This window comes from Ips typographus, linkage group LG10 (assembly GCF_016097725.1).
Source record: "Ips typographus isolate SLU linkage group LG10, UJ_Ityp_2.0, whole genome shotgun sequence".
In the NCBI taxonomy this organism is placed as follows: Eukaryota; Metazoa; Arthropoda; class Insecta; order Coleoptera; family Curculionidae; genus Ips; species Ips typographus.
Genome location: NC_138431.1, coordinates 2,722,467 through 2,741,140, shown reverse-complemented (window position 1 = coordinate 2,741,140; position 18,674 = coordinate 2,722,467). Strand labels below are relative to the sequence as shown.

The following is an 18,674-nucleotide window of genomic DNA, read 5'->3' as shown; positions in this document are numbered from 1 at the left end:
CTGTCATTTCAAATAGTGTTTCTGACAGTTCAAACTTTTTAACACCAATTTTCTCCCTGAATGTATCAAATTTTGTAGTGTTTTTTAGTGTATTTTATAGAAAATTTAATGAGGACTTCAAAAATGCTCTTAAAACAGTCATTTTCTTACTCCAAGTTAGTTTTACTGAAGATTTTGTTCCTGATTGTCCTATCAAACTCTGTTTCTGCCAGTTAACACCAATTTTCTCCCTGATTTCCACTGATTTTGTAGTGTTTTTTTATGTTATTATATAGGAAATTTAATGAGGAATCCAAAAATGTGCTTAAAACAGTCATTTTCTTACTACAAGTGGGATTTACAGGCGATTTTCTCCCTGACTGACCTTTCTAACTGTGTTTTTGGTATTTCAAATTTTTACACCACTTTTCTCTCTGACTTTAAATGATTTTGTAGTGTTTTTTTATGTCTTTAGATAGAAAATTTAATGAGGATTCCAAAAATGTGCTTAAAGCAGTCATTTTCTTACTACAAGTGGGATTTACAGGCGATTTTTTCCCTGACTGACCATTCTAACTGTGTTTTTGGCAGTTCAAATTTTGACATCACTTTCCTCCCTGACTTTGCCTAATTTTGTAGTGTTTTTTTTATGTCATTAGATAGGAAATTTAATGGGAATTTCAAAAATGTCCTTAAAACAGTAATTTTCTCAATCCAAGTGGGTTTTACGTGCGATTTTGTCATTTCAAATTGTGTTTTTGGTATTTCAAATTTTTACACCACTTTTCTCTCTGACTTTAACTGATTTTGTAGTGTTTTTTTATGTCTTTAGATAGGTAATTTTATGAGGATTTCAAAAATGTGCTTAGAACTGTCATTTTCTCACTTCAAATGGTTTTTACAGGCGATTTTGTCTCTGACTGTCATTTCAAATAGTGTTTCTGACAGTTCAAACTTTTAACACCAATTTTCTCCCTGAATGTATCAAATTTTGTAGTGTTTTTAAGTGTATTTTATAAAAAATTTAATGAGGACTTCAAAAATGCTCTTAAAACAGACATTTTCTTACTCCAAGTTAGTTTTAATGGAGATTTTGTTCCTGACTGTCCTATCAAACTCTGTTTCTGTCAGTTAACACCAATTTTCTCCCAGATTTCCACTGATTTTGTAGTGTTTTTTTTATGTTGTTAGATAGGAAATTTAATGAGGAATCCAAACATGTGCTTAAAACAGTAATTTTCCCAATCCAAGTGGGTTTTACGTGCAATTTTGTCCCTGACTGTCATTTCAAACTGTGTTTCTGGTAGTTCAAATTTTCACACCACTTTTATCCCGGACTTTACATAATTTTGTAGTGTTTTTTTTATGTCGTTAGATAGGACATTTAATGAGGATTCCAAAAATGTGCTTAAAACAGTCATTTTCTTGCTCCAAGTGGTTTTTACAGGCGATTTTGTCTCTGACTGTCATTTCAAAATCTGCTTCTGACTGTTCAAACTTTAACACCAATTTTCTCCCGAACTTTACATGAATTTTTAGTGTTTTTTATGCCATTGGATAGTAAATTTAATTGCGATTCCAAAAATGTCCTTAAAACAGTAATTTTCTGACTCCAAATGGGTTTGACAGTCGATTTTGTCCCTGACTGTCCTTTCAAACTGTGTTAACACCAATTTTCTCTCTGATTTCACCTGAATTTGTAGTGTTTTTTTGGACATTAGATTCAAATTCAAAAAAATGTATTTATGATTTATCAATATTTTGTGGCCATTATACAGGGGAAGTAGTAAAAAACATCTTTCTCAGCTATTTTAAGTGGAACACGCTGTATTTTGCGACACCATAATCAAGAGTCCTGGATTGTGACAATTGACAATCTCATATTGACCAAAAAATTCATAAACATTCTAAAAAGGTCCTTTCCAAAATACAGATAGAGCACTTAAAATTGTGTTTTTGAGTTTTTAAATGGGTTGTACGGTTTTATAGCTCCATGGAGATATGGATTGTGGCAGTTGACAATTTCATATTAAGATAAAATACAGACCAAATAGACTGTTTTGCTGAAAAAACAGCTAAAATTGTACCCATGGAGGTTCAAAGAACAGTAAAAAAACTTTAAATGGTTTGCGCAGTTGTATAGCTTAATGGAGATGTTTGTGACAGTTGACCATTATTTTATATTAAGATAAAATACAGACCAAATAGACTAATAGTTTTGCTCAAAAAACAGCTAGAACTTTAACCATGGAGGTCTAAAATCCAGTTAAAGTACTTTCAAGTGAGTGTTCAAAGTTCAATGCCTCACCGCCCAAGTAACGTCATAAGAAGCTTTCTTCAAAAAGCCCCCAAATTATTGAAGAATGAAAAATTATCTTCAAGAACACTAACATCTCTAATTCTTCTGGTTTTCTCCGAAACATCTTCCTCAGAAGGTTTTTTCAATTTCCTCAGAGCCTCAAACAATGCAACAATTACGTGTGACAGATTTGTTATAATAACTGTGTCAAAGTTTGATCTGCCAGAAACACAGTTTGACAGTCCAGAACAAAATCGCCTGTAAAGCCTACTTGTAGTGAGAGAATTACTTTTCTAAGCACATTTTTGGAATCCTCATTAAATTTCCTATCTAATGACATAAAAAAACATTACAAAATCATCTAAAGTCAGGGAGAACAATGGTCTGAAAATTTGAACTGCTAAAAACACAGTCTGAAAGCACAGTCAGGAACAAAATCGTCTGTATAACCCAGTTGGATTGATAAAATTGCCATTTTAAGCACATTTTTGGAATCCTTATTAAATTTCTTATCTGACGGCATAAAAAAAACACTACAAAATTATGTAAAGTCAGAGAGAATGTGGTGTGAAAGCTTGATCTTTCGGAAACAGAGCTCGAAAAGACAATCAGGGACAAAATCGCCGTTGAAACCAATTTGGATTAAGAAAATGGCTGTTTTAAGCACATTTTTGAAATCCTCACCGAATTTCCTATCCAACGACATAAAAAAACACTACAAAATCATGTAAAGTCAATGAGAAAAGTGGCGTCAAAGCTTGATCTTCCAGAAACAGAGCTCGAACGTACAATCAGGGACAAAATCGCCGTTAAAACCCACTTGGATTGAGAAAATGGCTGTTTTAAGCACATTTTTGAAATCCTCACCGAATTTCCTATCCAACGACATAAAAAAATACTACAAAATCATATAAAGTCAATGAGAAAAGTGGTGTCAAAGCTTGATCTTCTAGAAACAGAGATCGAACGTACAATCAGAGACAAAATCGCCGTTAAAACCCACTTGGATTGAGAAAATGACTGTTTTAAGCACATTTTTGAAATCCTCACCGAATTTCCTATCTAATGACATAAAAAAACACTACACAATCATGTAAAGTCAATGAGAAAACTGGTGTCAAAGCTTGATCTTCCAGAAACAGAGATCGAACGGACAATCAGGGACAAAATCGCGGTTAAAACCCACTTGGATTCAGAAAATGGCTGTTTTAAGCACATTTTTGAAATCCTCACCGAATTTCCTATCTAATGACATAAAAAAACACTACAAAATCATGTAAAGTCAATGAGAAAACTGGTGTCAAAGCTTGATCTTCCAGAAACAGAGATCGAACGGACAATCAGGGACAAAATCGCGGTTAAAACCCACTTGGATTCAGAAAATGGCTGTTTTAAGCACATTTTTGAAATCCTCACCGAATTTCCTATCTAATGACATAAAAAAACACTACAAAATCATGTAAAGTCAATGAGAAAACTGGTGTCAAAGCTTGATCTTCCAGAAACAGAGATCGAACGGACAATCAGGGACAAAATCGCCGTTAAAACCCAAGGACGGTAAACAGTACAGGATTGCTCGATCGGCCGATTTTGTTTCCCGCCGGCGAATGAATTCTGACGTCACAGTGGGCCTTCGGGCGCACAATACGCTAAATATTCGCCCGAGACGCTATGTACGAGATTGTCAAGGGTGCCTGTGATTTCGGTTTACGGTGTCGCGTATACAAAAACAATCGCGCGAACGCGAGATCTCCGACCCCATGGTGACGTAAAAATCGTCACCGGCCCCAGCCGATACCGGCAAGATTGCGCTTATGGGATTAAGCACTCCTGTACTGTTTACAATCCTTGGTTAAAACCCACTTGGATTAAGAAAATGGCTGTTTTAAGCACATTTTTGAAATCCTCACCGAATTTCCTATCCAACGACATAAAAAAATACTACAAAATCATGTAAAGTCAATGAGAAAAGTGGTGTCAAAGCTTGATCTTCTAGAAACAGAGATCGAACGGACAATCAGGGACAAAATCGCCGTTAAAACCCACTTGGATTAAGAAAATGGCTGTTTTAAGCACATTTTTGAAATCCTCACCGAATTTCCTATCCAACGACATAAAAAAATACTACAAAATCATGTAAAGTCAATGAGAAAAGTGGTGTCAAAGCTTGATCTTCCAGAAACAGAGCTCGAACGGACAATCAGGGACAAAATCGCCGTTAAAACCCACTTGGATTAAGAAAATGGCTGTTTTAAGCACATTTTTGAAATCCTCACCGAATTTCCCATCTAACGGCATAAAAAAATACTACAAAATCATGTAAAGTCAATGAGAAAAGTGGTGTCAAAGCTTGATCTTCCAGAAACAGAGATCGAACGGACAATCAGAGACAAAATCGCCGATAAAACCCACTTGGATTGAGAAAATGACTGTTTTAAGCACATTTTTGAAATCCTCACCGAATTTCCTATCCAACGACATAAAAAAATACTACAAAATCATGTAAAGTCAATGAGAAAAGTGGTGTCAAAGCTTGATCTTCCAGAAACAGAGATCGAACGGACAATCAGGGACAAAATCGCCGTTAAAACCCACTTGGATTGAGAAAATGACTGTTTTAAGCACATTTTTGAAATCCTCACCGAATTTCCTATCTAATGACATAAAAAAATACTACAAAATCATGTAAAGTCAATGAGAAAAGTGGTGTCAAAGCTTGATCTTCCAGAAACAGAGCTCGAACGGACAATCAGGGACAAAATCGCCGTTAAAACCCACTTGGATTGAGAAAATGGCTGTTTTAAGCACATTTTTGAAATCCTCACCGAATTTCCTATCCAACTACATAAAAAAATACTACAAAATCATGTAAAGTCAATGAGAAAAGTGGTGTCAAAGCTTGATCTTCTAGAAACAGAGCTCGAATGTACAATCAGAGACAAAATCGCCGTTAAAACCCACTTGGATTGAGAAAATGACTGTTTTAAGCACATTTTTGAAATCCTCACCGAATTTCCTATCTAATGACATAAAAAAACACTACACAATCATGTAAAGTCAATGAGAAAACTGGTGTCAAAGCTTGATCTTCCAGAAACAGAGATCGAACGGACAATCAGGGACAAAATCGCCGTTAAAACCCACTTGGATTAAGAAAATGGCTGTTTTAAGCACATTTTTGAAATCCTCACCGAATTTCCCATCTAACGGCATAAAAAAATACTACAAAATCATGTAAAGTCAATGAGAAAAGTGGTGTCAAAGCTTGATCTTCCAGAAACAGAGATCGAACGGACAATCAGGGACAAAATCGCCGTTAAAACCCACTTGGATTGAGAAAATGACTGTTTTAAGCACATTTTTGAAATCCTCACCGAATTTCCTATCCAACTACATAAAAAAATACTACAAAATCATGTAAAGTCAATGAGAAAAGTGGTGTCAAAGCTTGATCTTCCAGAAACAGAGCTCGAACGGACAATCAGGGACAAAATTGCCGTTAAAACCCACTTGGTTTAAGAAAATGGCTGTTTTAAGCACATTTTTGAAATCCTCACCGAATTTCCTATCTAATGACATAAAAAAACACTACAAAATCATGTAAAGTCAATGAGAAAACTGGTGTCAAAGCTTGATCTTCCAGAAACAGAGATCGAACGGACAATCAGAGACAAAATCGCCGTTAAAACCCACTTGGATTAAGAAAATGGCTGTTTTAAGCACATTTTTGAAATCCTCACCGAATTTCCTATCTAATGACATAAAAAAACACTACAAAATCATGTAAAGTCAATGAGAAAACTGGTGTCAAAGCTTGATCTTCCAGAAACAGAGATCGAACGGACAATCAGGGACAAAATCGCCGTTAAAACCCACTTGGATTCAGAAAATGGCTGTTTTAAGCACATTTTTGAAATCCTCACCGAATTTCCTATCCAACTACATAAAAAAATACTACAAAATCATGTAAAGTCAATGAGAAAAGTGGTGTCAAAGCTTGATCTTCCAGAAACAGAGCTCGAACGGACAATCAGGGACAAAATCGCCGTTAAAACCCACTTGGATTGAGAAAATGACTGTTTTAAGCACATTTTTGAAATCCTCACCGAATTTCCCATCTAATGACATAAAAAAACACTACACAATCATGTAAAGTCAATGAGAAAACTGGTGTCAAAGCTTGATCTTCCAGAAACAGAGATCGAACGGACAATCAGGGACAAAATCGCGGTTAAAACCCACTTGGATTCAGAAAATGGCTGTTTTAAGCACATTTTTGAAATCCTCACCGAATTTCCTATCCAACGACATAAAAAAATACTACAAAATCATGTAAAGTCAATGAGAAAAGTGGTGTCAAAGCTTGATCTTCTAGAAACAGAGCTCGAACGTACAATCAGAGACAAAATCGCCGTTAAAACCCACTTGGATTGAGAAAATGACTGTTTTAAGCACATTTTTGAAATCCTCACCGAATTTCCTATCTAATGACATAAAAAAACACTACACAATCATGTAAAGTCAATGAGAAAACTGGTGTCAAAGCTTGATCTTCCAGAAACAGAGATCGAACGGACAATCAGGGACAAAATCGCCGTTAAAACCCACTTGGATTAAGAAAATGGCTGTTTTAAGCACATTTTTGAAATCCTCACCGAATTTCCCATCTAACGGCATAAAAAAATACTACAAAATCATGTAAAGTCAATGAGAAAAGTGATGTCAAAGCTTGATCTTCTAGAAACAGAGCTCGAACGTACAATCAGAGACAAAATCGCCGTTAAAACCCACTTGGATTGAGAAAATGACTGTTTTAAGCACATTTTTGAAATCCTCACCGAATTTCCTATCCAACGACATAAAAAAATACTACAAAATCATGTAAAGTCAATGAGAAAACTGGTGTCAAAGCTTGATCTTCCAGAAACAGAGATCGAACGGACAATCAGGGACAAAATCGCCGTTAAAACCCACTTGGATTAAGAAAATGGCTGTTTTAAGCACATTTTTGAAATCCTCACCGAATTTCCTATCCAACGACATAAAAAAATACTACAAAATCATGTAAAGTCAATGAGAAAAGTGGTGTCAAAGCTTGATCTTCTAGAAACAGAGCTCGAACGTACAATCAGAGACAAAATCGCCGTTAAAACCCACTTGGATTGAGAAAATGACTGTTTTAAGCACATTTTTGAAATCCTCACCGAATTTCCTATCTAATGACATAAAAAAACACTACACAATCATGTAAAGTCAATGAGAAAACTGGTGTCAAAGCTTGATCTTCCAGAAACAGAGATCGAACGGACAATCAGGGACAAAATCGCCGTTAAAACCCACTTGGATTAAGAAAATGGCTGTTTTAAGCAGATTTTTGAAATCCTCACCGAATTTCCTATCTAATGACATAAAAAAACACTACACAATCATGTAAAGTCAATGAGAAAACTGGTGTCAAAGCTTGATCTTCCAGAAACAGAGATCGAACGGACAATCAGGGACAAAATCGCCGTTAAAACCCACTTGGATTAAGAAAATGGCTGTTTTAAGCACATTTTTGAAATCCTCACCGAATTTCCCATCTAACGGCATAAAAAAATGCTACAAAATCATGTAAAGTCAATGAGAAAAGTGGTGTCAAAGCTTGATCTTCCAGAAACAGAGCTCGAACGGACAATCAGGGACAAAATCGCCGTTTAAACCCACTTGGATTAAGAAAATGGCTGTTTTAAGCACATTTTTGAAATCCTCACCGAATTTCCTATCCAACGACATAAAAAAATACTACAAAATCATGTAAAGTCAATGAGAAAAGTGGTGTCAAAGCTTGATCTTCCAGAAACAGAGCTCGAACGTACAATCAGGGACAAAATCGCCGTTAAAACCCACTTGGATTGAGAAAATGACTGTTTTAAGCACATTTTTTAAATCTTCACCGAATTTCCTATCTAATGACATAAAAAAACACTACAAAATCATGTAAAGTCAATGAGAAAACTGGTGTCAAAGCTTGATCTTCCAGAAACAGAGATCGAACGGACAATCAGGGACAAAATCGCCGTTAAAACCCACTTGGATTGAGAAAATGGCTGTTTTAAGCACATTTTTGAAATCCTCACCGAATTTCCTATCTAATGACATAAAAAAACACTACAAAATCATGTAAAGTCAATGAGAAAAGTGGTGTCAAAGCTTGATCTTCCAGAAACAGAGCTCGAACGTACAATCAGGGACAAAATGGCCGTTAAAACCCACTTGGATTGAGAAAATGACTGTTTTAAGCACATTTTTGGAATCCTCATTAAATTTTCTATCCCCTATTACTAATAATCCACCCGGTATATGTGTTTGTAACAATGTTCCACTCGCATTATACCAAGAAACACTTATCAGTTATGATGTTGGTATAACCACCAACACACGTGTAACGATTTGCAAAATAATTCCACAAAAACTAATCACGTGACTGGAATTTATTACCTCAGGAAATACAAGGAAAAAGGTTGAAACTTATCAGAAAAGTACGCAAAGTAATTCTTTGTATCACCGTTACAAATTGGTATATTTTGGGCCACTCGGTAGCAGTTTTATCTATACTGTCACTGAATACCTAATTATAGTTAGTATTTAAAATATGATTATTTATTTAAATACCTCATTTTTTTTGCTTAAAAACTGGTTCTTATTGTTTAGTTTCCCAATGATTCACAGTCGAGTAATTAGATTGCATAATTCACAACAACCAGACAATTATTACGAATAGAGTGTAATAATAATAATTGAATTGCTATCTAGTCAAGGTTTTGCGTGAAAACAAGGAAATTGGAACCACTTTCACCATTACAAGGTTAGCGATAATTTGGGAAAGTGTACAGGGTTAATTAAGGTTAATAAATATTGATTGTTTTGATTGAAAATTGTTAGTGGTGGTGCAAAATTTCAAGTAGACACTTTTTCCAGGTGTAATGCTGCTCCTTGCTATCCTGTTGCTGTTCATCTACCGCGCGCAAGCCTTAAACTGTGAGAAAAGTTTCACTTACTATGAAGAATACGGCCAGAATTCCTTCAACGTGAGCTGCAGCGGCATCACCAAAGGCTACGAACACATCCTGGAGAACATCACCATCAACAATGAGATTTCGTTAACGGTCGCTGATTCCACCATAGAAAACGCCACAGCCAATCTGTTTAGGAACGTGCACAACATTAAGATTCTCCACATCTTCAACAGCACCTTTGAGTTTGATCGGAAATTGAAAATATTTGAGAAGCTGGTCAAGTTGGAGAGTCTACTGGTCGAGGACACGCATTTCCAGGTGGAGAGTGTGACTTTGGAGGGTTTGAACAGTTTGAAACGTTTGGAGTTGAGGAATAACGGTTTGTCCACTGTGGGGAAAGGAGGATTTTCCAGTTTAACCAACTTGGAACGCTTGGAGATTGTTAACAACCACGTGCAAGTGGTGGAGGAGCTGCAATTGTGCGAGTTGAAGAAGCTGAAACATCTTATATTAAGAAGTAATTTAATTAGGAATTTACGGAGTTTCTCGTTTTCTTGTCTGAAAAGAAGCAGCAAACAACCTCACTTTAGCAACCAAACAGGTTTGGAAAGTACCTTCTATAAGTTATCCACTTTGTCTTATGATTTAGTCGAGCTAGATTTAAGTCTCAACCAAATACTAGACTTAGGTTATTCCCTAGATAACTTGGATAGGTTAAGGCAACTAAACTTAGGGTACAACAAACTGGTAGGGGTTAAAAGTAGTGGGTTCAAGTCACTTAGCAGGTTGCAGAAACTCAACTTAACCCACAATGAGTTAAGGATTTTTGATTCGAAACTCTTCCTAGACAAAGCGCAGTTAAGTAGTGTGGACTTGTCCTACAACTACCTTACAACCTTCACCGCTTCCGACGTGCCTCAGTTACAACTCTTGGATTTGAGCTACAACAAAATCACCAGCATCTCTTTGAGAAACATTACCAACTTGCAAAAACTAAACTTACGCTGTAACGAGATAAGTAGTTTGAATTTTGATAACTTCCAGAAAGTTACCAGCTTGAAAGCCCTGAACTTAGCTGGGAACAAGCTCAATTTGACTAGTGGGGGTTTGTTCCAGAACCTGGAAGGACTTAGGTACTTGTCCTTGAGTAATAACTCTCTTAAGAACGTTCCTGACCAAGTCTTCCTAGGACTGACCTACTTAAGATACCTCGATCTGTCGTCCAATCAAATTGAAACGTTGGACATTAACACGTTTCACGACTTGGCAAACTTGGAAGTGCTCAATCTGTCAGACAATTCAATTAAATCGCTAAGTTACCAAACTATACAACCGTTGAAGAACTTGAGGAGTTTGGATTTAGGTTCGAACCAGTTGATGTTCATCGAATACGACAAGATCCTTTCTAATTTGCCTAGTTTAAGTAACATTAACATAAAATCAAACCAGTTTACCTGCGGTGACTTAGGGAAAATCATTAGTTACTTAAAACTGAAAAGCATAGTGTACACGAGGAGTGAACACTTGGAGAATCTAAGTCAAAACGTTGCAGGAATACCGTGTAGTACAGCGGTAAAGCATATGTTAGTCTCTGCCAGACCAGAACGTGGTGCTTTGTTCAATTTTGGTATGTTTATGGTGGCTGTTTTAGGTTCTGTCATAACAGGAATTGTGTCCTACAGATTTTATATTTATTTGAAACGGAGACGGTACAGGGCTGATGAGTTTGAGCTGGTTCTTGAATAATTACAGTGAATTTAGTATTTGATGAGAATAAGACTAGTTTTGAAACTGTTTTTGTTGTACTTAAAGGTGCTGCAGGAAGGTCAGTGTGTACACTTTGTTTTGCAGCAAATGTCTGCTTTACTTCCTGTTGAATATATTTTAGTTTGTTAAAAATAGTATTTTTTGTGTGTTTTTTTTTAATACTGTAAAAAAGATTTTTCTGTAGATCCCTGTAGTTATCTCAAAAACGGTTAGAGATAAGAAGAAACCGAGTCGTGGAAAGTATCGGGCGAACCAAATTACCCAGGAAATGTTTTTTTCTTTTTGAAAAGTCTTAAAAATTACCCTACAAGATCTTTTATGTGCTGTGAAGAAACCGGTTAGTGATATGGCAAAACTGATTACAGGAGAGTGTCGAGCAGGCAAAATTACCCCAAAAAATAGTTTTTCCCCCTAAAAAACTGTCAAGTTAAGTCTATCAAGCAAGATAACCCAAAAAAATCGACCGTTTGCTAGATTCCAAGACGATATCTTGAAAACGGTTAAAGATATGGCGAAACGGTTTAGTCCAGAGTGTTGGGGGGACAAAACTACCCCATAAAACAATATTTTTCTCACCATGATTAGTCAAATGTTCTCCACAGAATATATTTTATTATGTTGCTATTGTCGCTTCTGGTGTTAATGGCCTGGTGGCCACGCTACTCGAGCACTTTCACGGTTTTTCGACCAAAAATTTAACAGTTACAAGGAAAGAATGGATATCTCAGGAAGTTATACACATTTTTGCAACATTTTTAAACCTTAAATGCCGCCAATCACAGCAAAACAACCCTTTTTAGAACAAGGGCGGATTAGCTTTTAAACCGTATCTCCCAAGTTAATCAACCAATCTGGCTCCAATTTGGGGTGTAGGTCTGTAATGTGGTGTAGCATTAATTTCTTCACTCCCGCCCCCCGTCGGGGGCGGAAGAGGGGCGGCAAAAATGCAATTTTTGAGCTATAGTTACTAAAAACTAAAGTTGACCTAAAAACTTCAAATTATCGATATGTTAGTTTAGCTAGAGTTAGGTTAGGTTAGGTTAGGTATCATTTCACGAATAACTTTGCTACAAACACATCCTGGAGAACATCACCATCAACAATGAGATTTCGTTAACGGTGGCTGATTCCACCATAGAAAACGCCACAGCCAATCTGTTTAGGAACGTGCACAACATTAAGATTCTCCACATCTTCAACAGCACCTTTGAGTTTGATCGGAAATTGAAAATATTTGAGAAGCTGGTCAAGTTGGAGAGTCTACTGGTCGAGGACACGCATTTCCAGGTGGAGAGTGTGACTTTGGAGGGTTTGAACAGTTTGAAACGTTTGGAGTTGAGGAATAACGGTTTGTCCACTGTGGGGAAAGGAGGATTTGCCAGTTTAACCAACTTGGAACGCTTGGAGATTGTTAACAACCACGTGCAAGTGGTGGAGGAGCTGCAATTGTGCGAGTTGAAGAAGCTGAAACATCTTATATTAAGAAGTAATTTAATTAGGAATTTACGGAGTTTCTCGTTTTCTTGTCTGAAAAGAAGCAGCAAACAACCTCACTTTAGCAACCAAACAGGTTTGGAGAGTACTTTCTATAAGTTATCCACTTTGTCCTATGATTTAGTCGAGCTAGATTTAAGTCTCAACCAAATACTAGACTTAGGTTATTCCCTAGATAACTTGGATAGGTTAAGGCAACTAAACTTAGGGTACAACAAACTGGTAGGGGTTAAAAGTAGTGGGTTTAAGTCACTTAGCAGGTTGCAGAAACTCAACTTAACCCACAATGAGTTAAGGATTTTTGATTCTAAACTCTTCCTAGACAAAGCGCAGTTAAGTAGTGTGGACTTGTCCTACAACTACCTTACAACCTTCACCGCTTCCGACGTGCCTCAGTTGCAACTCTTGGATTTGGGCTACAACAAAATCACCAGCATCTCTTTGAGAAACATTACCAACTTGCAAAAACTAAACTTACGCTGTAACGAGATAAGTAGTTTGAATTTTGATAACTTCCAGAAAGTTACCAGCTTGAAAGCCCTGAACTTAGCTGGGAACAAGCTCAATTTGACTAGTGGGGGTTTGTTCCAGAACCTGGAAGGACTTAGGTACTTGTCCTTGAGTAATAACTCTCTTAAGAACGTTCCTGACCAAGTCTTCCTAGGACTGACCTACTTAAGATACCTCGACCTGTCATCCAATCAAATTGAAACGTTGGACATTAACACGTTTCACGACTTGGCAAACTTGGAAGTGCTCAATCTGTCAGACAATTCAATTAAATCGCTAAGTTACCAAACTATACAACCGTTGAAGAACTTGAGGAGTTTGGATTTAGGTTCGAACCAGTTGATGTTCATCGAATACGACAAGATCCTTTCTAATTTGCCTAGTTTAAGTAACATTAACATAAAATCAAACCAGTTTACCTGCGGTGACTTAGGGAAAATCATTAGTTACTTAAAACTGAAAAGCATAGTGTACACGAGGAGTGAACACTTGGAGAATCTAAGTCAAAACGTTGCAGGAATACCGTGTAGTACAGCGGTAAAGCATATGTTAGTCTCTGCCAGACCAGAACGTGGTGCTTTGTTCAATTTTGGTATGTTTATGGTGGCTGTTTTAGGTTCTGTCATAACAGGAATTGTGTCCTACAGATTTTATATTTATTTGAAACGGAGACGGTACAGGGCTGATGAGTTTGAGCTGGTTCTTGAATAATTTTAATGAATTTAGTATTTGATGAGAATAAGACTAGTTTTTAAACTGTTTTTGTTGTACTTAAAGGTGCTGCAGGAAGGTCAGTGTGTACACTTTGTTTTGCAGCATATGTCTGCTTTACTTCCTGTTGAATATATTTTAGTTTGTTAAAAATAGTATTTTTTGTGTTTTTTTTTTAATATTGTAAAAAAGATTTTTTAGCAGATCCCTGTAGTTATCTCAAAGCCGGTTAGAGATAAGAAGAAACCGAGTCGTGGAAAGTGTCGGGCGAACCAAATTACCCCGGAAATGGTTTTTTCTTTATGAAAAGTCTTAAAAATTACCCTACAAGGTTGAAAATACGGAAAAGAGATTTGCTAGATTCCAAGACGATATCTTGAAAACGGTCAAAGATATGGCGGAACGGTTTAGTCTAGAGTGTTGGGGGGACAAAACTACCCCATAAAACAATATTTTTCTCACCATGATTAGTTAAATGTTCTCCACAGAATATATTTTAATATGTTGCTATTGTCGCTTCTGGTGTTAATGGCCTGGTGTCCACGCTACTTGAGCACTTTCAGGGTTTTTCGACCAAAAATGTTTACAGTTACAAGGGAAGAATGGATATCTCAGGAAGTTGTACACATTTTTGCAACATTTTTAAACCTTAAATGCCGCCAATCACAGCAAAACAACCCTTTTTAGAACAAGGGCGGATTAGCTTTTAAGCTCTATCTCCCAAGTTAATCAACCGATCTGGCTCAAATTTTGGGTGGAGGTCTGTAATGTGGTGTAGCATTAATTTCTTCACTCCCGCCCCCCGTCGGAGGCGGTATGGGGGCGGCAAAAATGCAATTTTTGAGCTAGTTACTAAAAAATACATTTGACCTGAAAACCTCAAATCTGGTGTCATATTATCGATATATTAGGTTAGCTTGAGTTAATTAAAAATTTAAAGTCGCTCAATAAAATCGTTTTCGAGATATTTATTGAAATTTACTAAAAAATTAATTCAACTTTGACGCCCTCTACCGGCCAAACGGTAATACATAGCGCTGCACTTTTAACGCCAGTGGACAGTCCCATTCATTAGCTATTTACAATCCTCTTATATGTTTTGGTTAGTGTTTTAGCAAAACGAGGTATTTGCGTTCAAATAGAAAGTTTCACAAAATTTGACCACTTCATTCTTGTTAGAAGCCATCTGCTTTCGCACTGCAGAGGACAAAAATCGTTCCTTTTTTAGTATACTCAACCATCAACGTATGGGCACATTATTTCAACGAAATTCTCACCAAAAATCATATATATTTCCAGCCGAAAGTGCTTTTGCCGCTTTTACATGATTGCAGCGTTCGGCTTCGCCTCAAGCTGCAATTTTCATGTGCAACCGGCAAATATGTACTTTCCGCTCTTAATATAGAATATACTATTTTTCTCATGAAAAATTGTCAAGTCCACCAAGCCAGATTTGCCAAAAAAGTGGATTTTTCAATAAATTCCTGTAGTTATCTCAAAAATGGTTAGAGATAAGAAGAAACCGAGTCGTGGAAAGTGTCGGGCGAACCAAATTATCCTGGAAATGTTTTTTTCTTTTTGAAAAGTCTTTTGAACTGCCAAAAACACAGTTTGAAAGAACAGTCAGCGACAAAGTCGCATGTAAAACCCACTTGGAGTGAGAAAATGGCTGTTTTAAGCACATTTTTGACATTCTCATTAAATTTCCTATCCAACGACATAAAAAATGCTTCAAAATAAGGTAAAGTCAGGGAGAAAAGTGGTGTCATAGTTTAATCTGCCAGAAACATACTTCAAACGAACAGTCAGAGACAAAATCGCATATAAATCCCACTTGGATTGAGAAAATGACCGTTTTAAGCACATTTTTGGAATCCTCATTAAATTTCCTTTCTAAAGACATAAAAAAAACACTACAAAATGAGGAAAAGTCAGGAAAGAAAGTGGTGTCAAAATTTGCCAGAAACACAGTTTGAAAGAACAGTCAGGGACAATATCTCCTGTAAAACACACTTGAAGTGAGAAAATGACCGTTTTAAGCACATTTTTGGAAGTCTCATTAAATATCCTATCTAATGACATAAAAAACAGTACAAAATGAGGCAAAATCAGGGAGGAAAGTGGTGTCAAAGTTTGATCTGTCATAAACACAGGTTGAAAGGACAATCAGAGACAAAATCGCATGTAAAACCCACTTGGAGTGCGAATATGACTGTTTTAAGAATATTTTTGGAATTCCCATTAAATTTCATATCTAAAGACATAAAAAAACACTACAAAATAAGGAAAAGTCAGGGAGGAAAGTGGTGTCAAAATTTGATCTGCCAGAAACACAGTTCAAAAGGACAGTCAAAGACAAAATCGACTGTAAAACCCACTTGAAGTAAGAAAATGACTGTTTTAAGCTCATTTTTGGAATCTCCAATAAATTTACTATCCAATGACATAAAAAATACTACAAAATAAGGTAAAGTCAAGGAGAAAAGTAGTGTCAAAATGTGAACTGTCAAAACCACAGTTTGAAAGGACAGTCAGGGACAAAATCGCATGTAAAAACCGCTTGGAGTAAGAAAATGACTGTTTTAAGAATATTTTTGGATTCCTCATTAAATTTCCTATCTAATGACATAAAAATTACTACAAAATGAGGCAAAGTCAGGGAGGAAAGTGGTGTCAAAATTTGAACTGCCAGAAACACACTTCAAAAGAACAGTCAGCGACATAGTCGCATATAAAACCCACTTAAAGTGAGAAAATGACGGTTTTAAGCACATTTTTGGAATCCCCAATAAATTTACTATCCAATGACATAAAAAATACTACAAAATAAGGTATGGTCAAGGAGAAAAGTGGTGTCAAAATGTGAACTGTCAAAACCACAGTTTGAAAGGACAGTCAGGGACAAAATCGCATATAAAACCCGCTTGGAGTAAGAAAATGACTGTTTTAAGAATATTTTTGGATTCCTCATCAAATTTCCTATCTAATGACATAAAAAAACAGTACAAAATCGGGTAAAGTCAAGGAGAAAAGTGGTGTCAAAGTTTGATCTGCCAAAAACACAGTTTGAAAGGACAGTCAGGGACAAAATCGCATATAAAACCCGCTTGGAGTAAGAAAATGACTGTTTTAAGAATATTTTTGGATTCCTCATCAAATTTCCTATCTAATGACATAAAAAAACATTACAAAATCGGGTAAAGTCAAGGAGAAAAGTGGTGTCAAAGTTTGATCTGCCAAAAACACAGTTTGAAAGGACAGTCAGGGACAAAATCGCATATAAAACCCGCTTGGAGTAATAAAATGACTGTTTTAAGAATATTTTTGGATTCCTCATCAAATTTCCTATCTAATGACAGAAAAAAAACAGTACAAAATCGGGTAAAGTCAAGGAGAAAAGTGGTGTCAAAGTTTGATCTGCCAAAAACACAGTTTGAAAGGACAGTCAGGGACAAAATCGCCTGTAAAACCCACTTGAAGTGAGAAAATGACTGTTTTAAGAACATTTTTGGAGTCCTCATTAAATTTTCTATTAAACGACATAAAAAAAAACACTACAAGTTTATGTAAAGTCAGCGAGAAAAGTGGTGTGAATGGGTGAACAGCTAGAAACACAGTTTGAAAGGACAGTCAGAGACAAAGTCGCCGGGAAAACCCACTTTAAGCGAGGAAATGACTGTTTTAAGCAAATTTTTGGAGTCGTCATTAAATTTCCTATCCAACGACATAAAAAAACACTACCAAATGAGGAAAAGTCAGGAAAGACAGTGGTGTCAAAATTTGAACTGCCAAAAACACATTTTGAAAGGACAATCAGAGCAAAAATCGCATGTAAAACCCACTTGGAGTGAGAAAATGACTGTTTTAAGCACATTTTTGGACTTCTCATTAAATTTCCTATCTAATGACATAAAAATCACTAAAAAATCGGGTCAGGGAGAAAAGTGGTGTCAAAATTTGAACTGCTAGAAACACACTTCAAAAGAACAGTCAGCGACATAGTCGCATGTAAAACTCACTTGAAGTGAGAAAATGACTGTTTTAAGCACATTTTTGGATTCCTCATTAAATATCCTATCTAATGACATAAAAACCACTACAAAATCGGGTAAAGCCAGGGAGAAAAGTGGTGTCAAAATTCGAACTCCCAGAAACATACTTTGAAAATACAATCAGGGACAAAATCCCCTGAAAAATTGTGTTTCGTAACTAAAAAAGTGTCATTTTAAATTCCAAAATTAGGAATAACATATCACAATAAATATAAACTAAACTCTTTACAGTTCAACAATAAATTGAGTACTTACCAATTGTAAATTTTTCTTGGCAATTACTCAAAACTACGAGCTGAAACACCATCCAAACTTTTAAAAATGGAAACATTTTGACTAATAATTTACTGATTTATTAGATAATTCCAACTCTTTATGGAGTTGCTTTTGAAACTCATGTAGACTTTCAGGTAAGGGCATACATTTACTTACCTCTTGTGACGAGATTTCTTTTTGTCACGAAACGTTTGAATTATTGATTCAATTAGTCAGTGGTGGAACATTTTCCACTAAACTCCGCTGTTCTGGAGGTAAATAATCAGTTTGTGACTTAAATTAATCAAATTTGCTTTAAATTAACGTAACACTAATAGCAATTGTTGGACTAAATTGATTTATGTTGTTTTGATAGTGTTTTTGGAGTTTTCTTGATTTTTGTACGCCCCTGTTCTAGCACACCCACTATAGTCCCTCAAAGTTCATTAAATTTGATTTGGACATTAAAGCTTGTGGCTAATATGACAGGTGACTGTATTGTTAGGCGTATCTAATGACTAATTTACGACTTTCTGGATAAGTATGCACTGTGACGTTATTATTACGTTACGTAAACGTAGTTTTAATAGTTTGTTGAAGCTTTTAAGA

General features: G+C 36.1%; 2 protein-coding genes across 3 annotated transcripts in view; one reads left to right on the top strand and one right to left on the bottom strand.

The window, feature by feature from the left end:
* LOC145734951 (uncharacterized) overlaps window positions 1-13,916 on the top strand; it is a 31,732-nt gene extending 17,816 nt beyond the window's left edge. The window contains exons 3-5 of the mRNA XM_081988626.1: window positions 9,239-11,020; window positions 11,089-11,101; window positions 12,108-13,916. Of these exons, the coding sequence (XP_081844752.1) occupies window positions 9,239-11,020; window positions 11,089-11,101; window positions 12,108-13,758 (3,446 nt within the window). The 3' untranslated portion in view covers window positions 13,759-13,916. The remainder of the gene's footprint in view (window positions 1-9,238; window positions 11,021-11,088; window positions 11,102-12,107) is intronic.
* Window positions 1-18,220, bottom strand: part of Ir8a (Ionotropic receptor 8a) — a 61,412-nt gene extending 43,192 nt beyond the window's left edge. For both annotated transcript variants that reach the window (XM_081988068.1, XM_081988069.1), the window contains exon 1: window positions 18,066-18,220. In XM_081988068.1, coding sequence (XP_081844194.1) covers window positions 18,066-18,141 — 76 coding nt within the window. In that variant the 5' untranslated portion in view covers window positions 18,142-18,220. The remainder of the gene's footprint in view (window positions 1-18,065) is intronic.
* Between the last annotated feature and the right edge of the window lie 454 nt (window positions 18,221-18,674).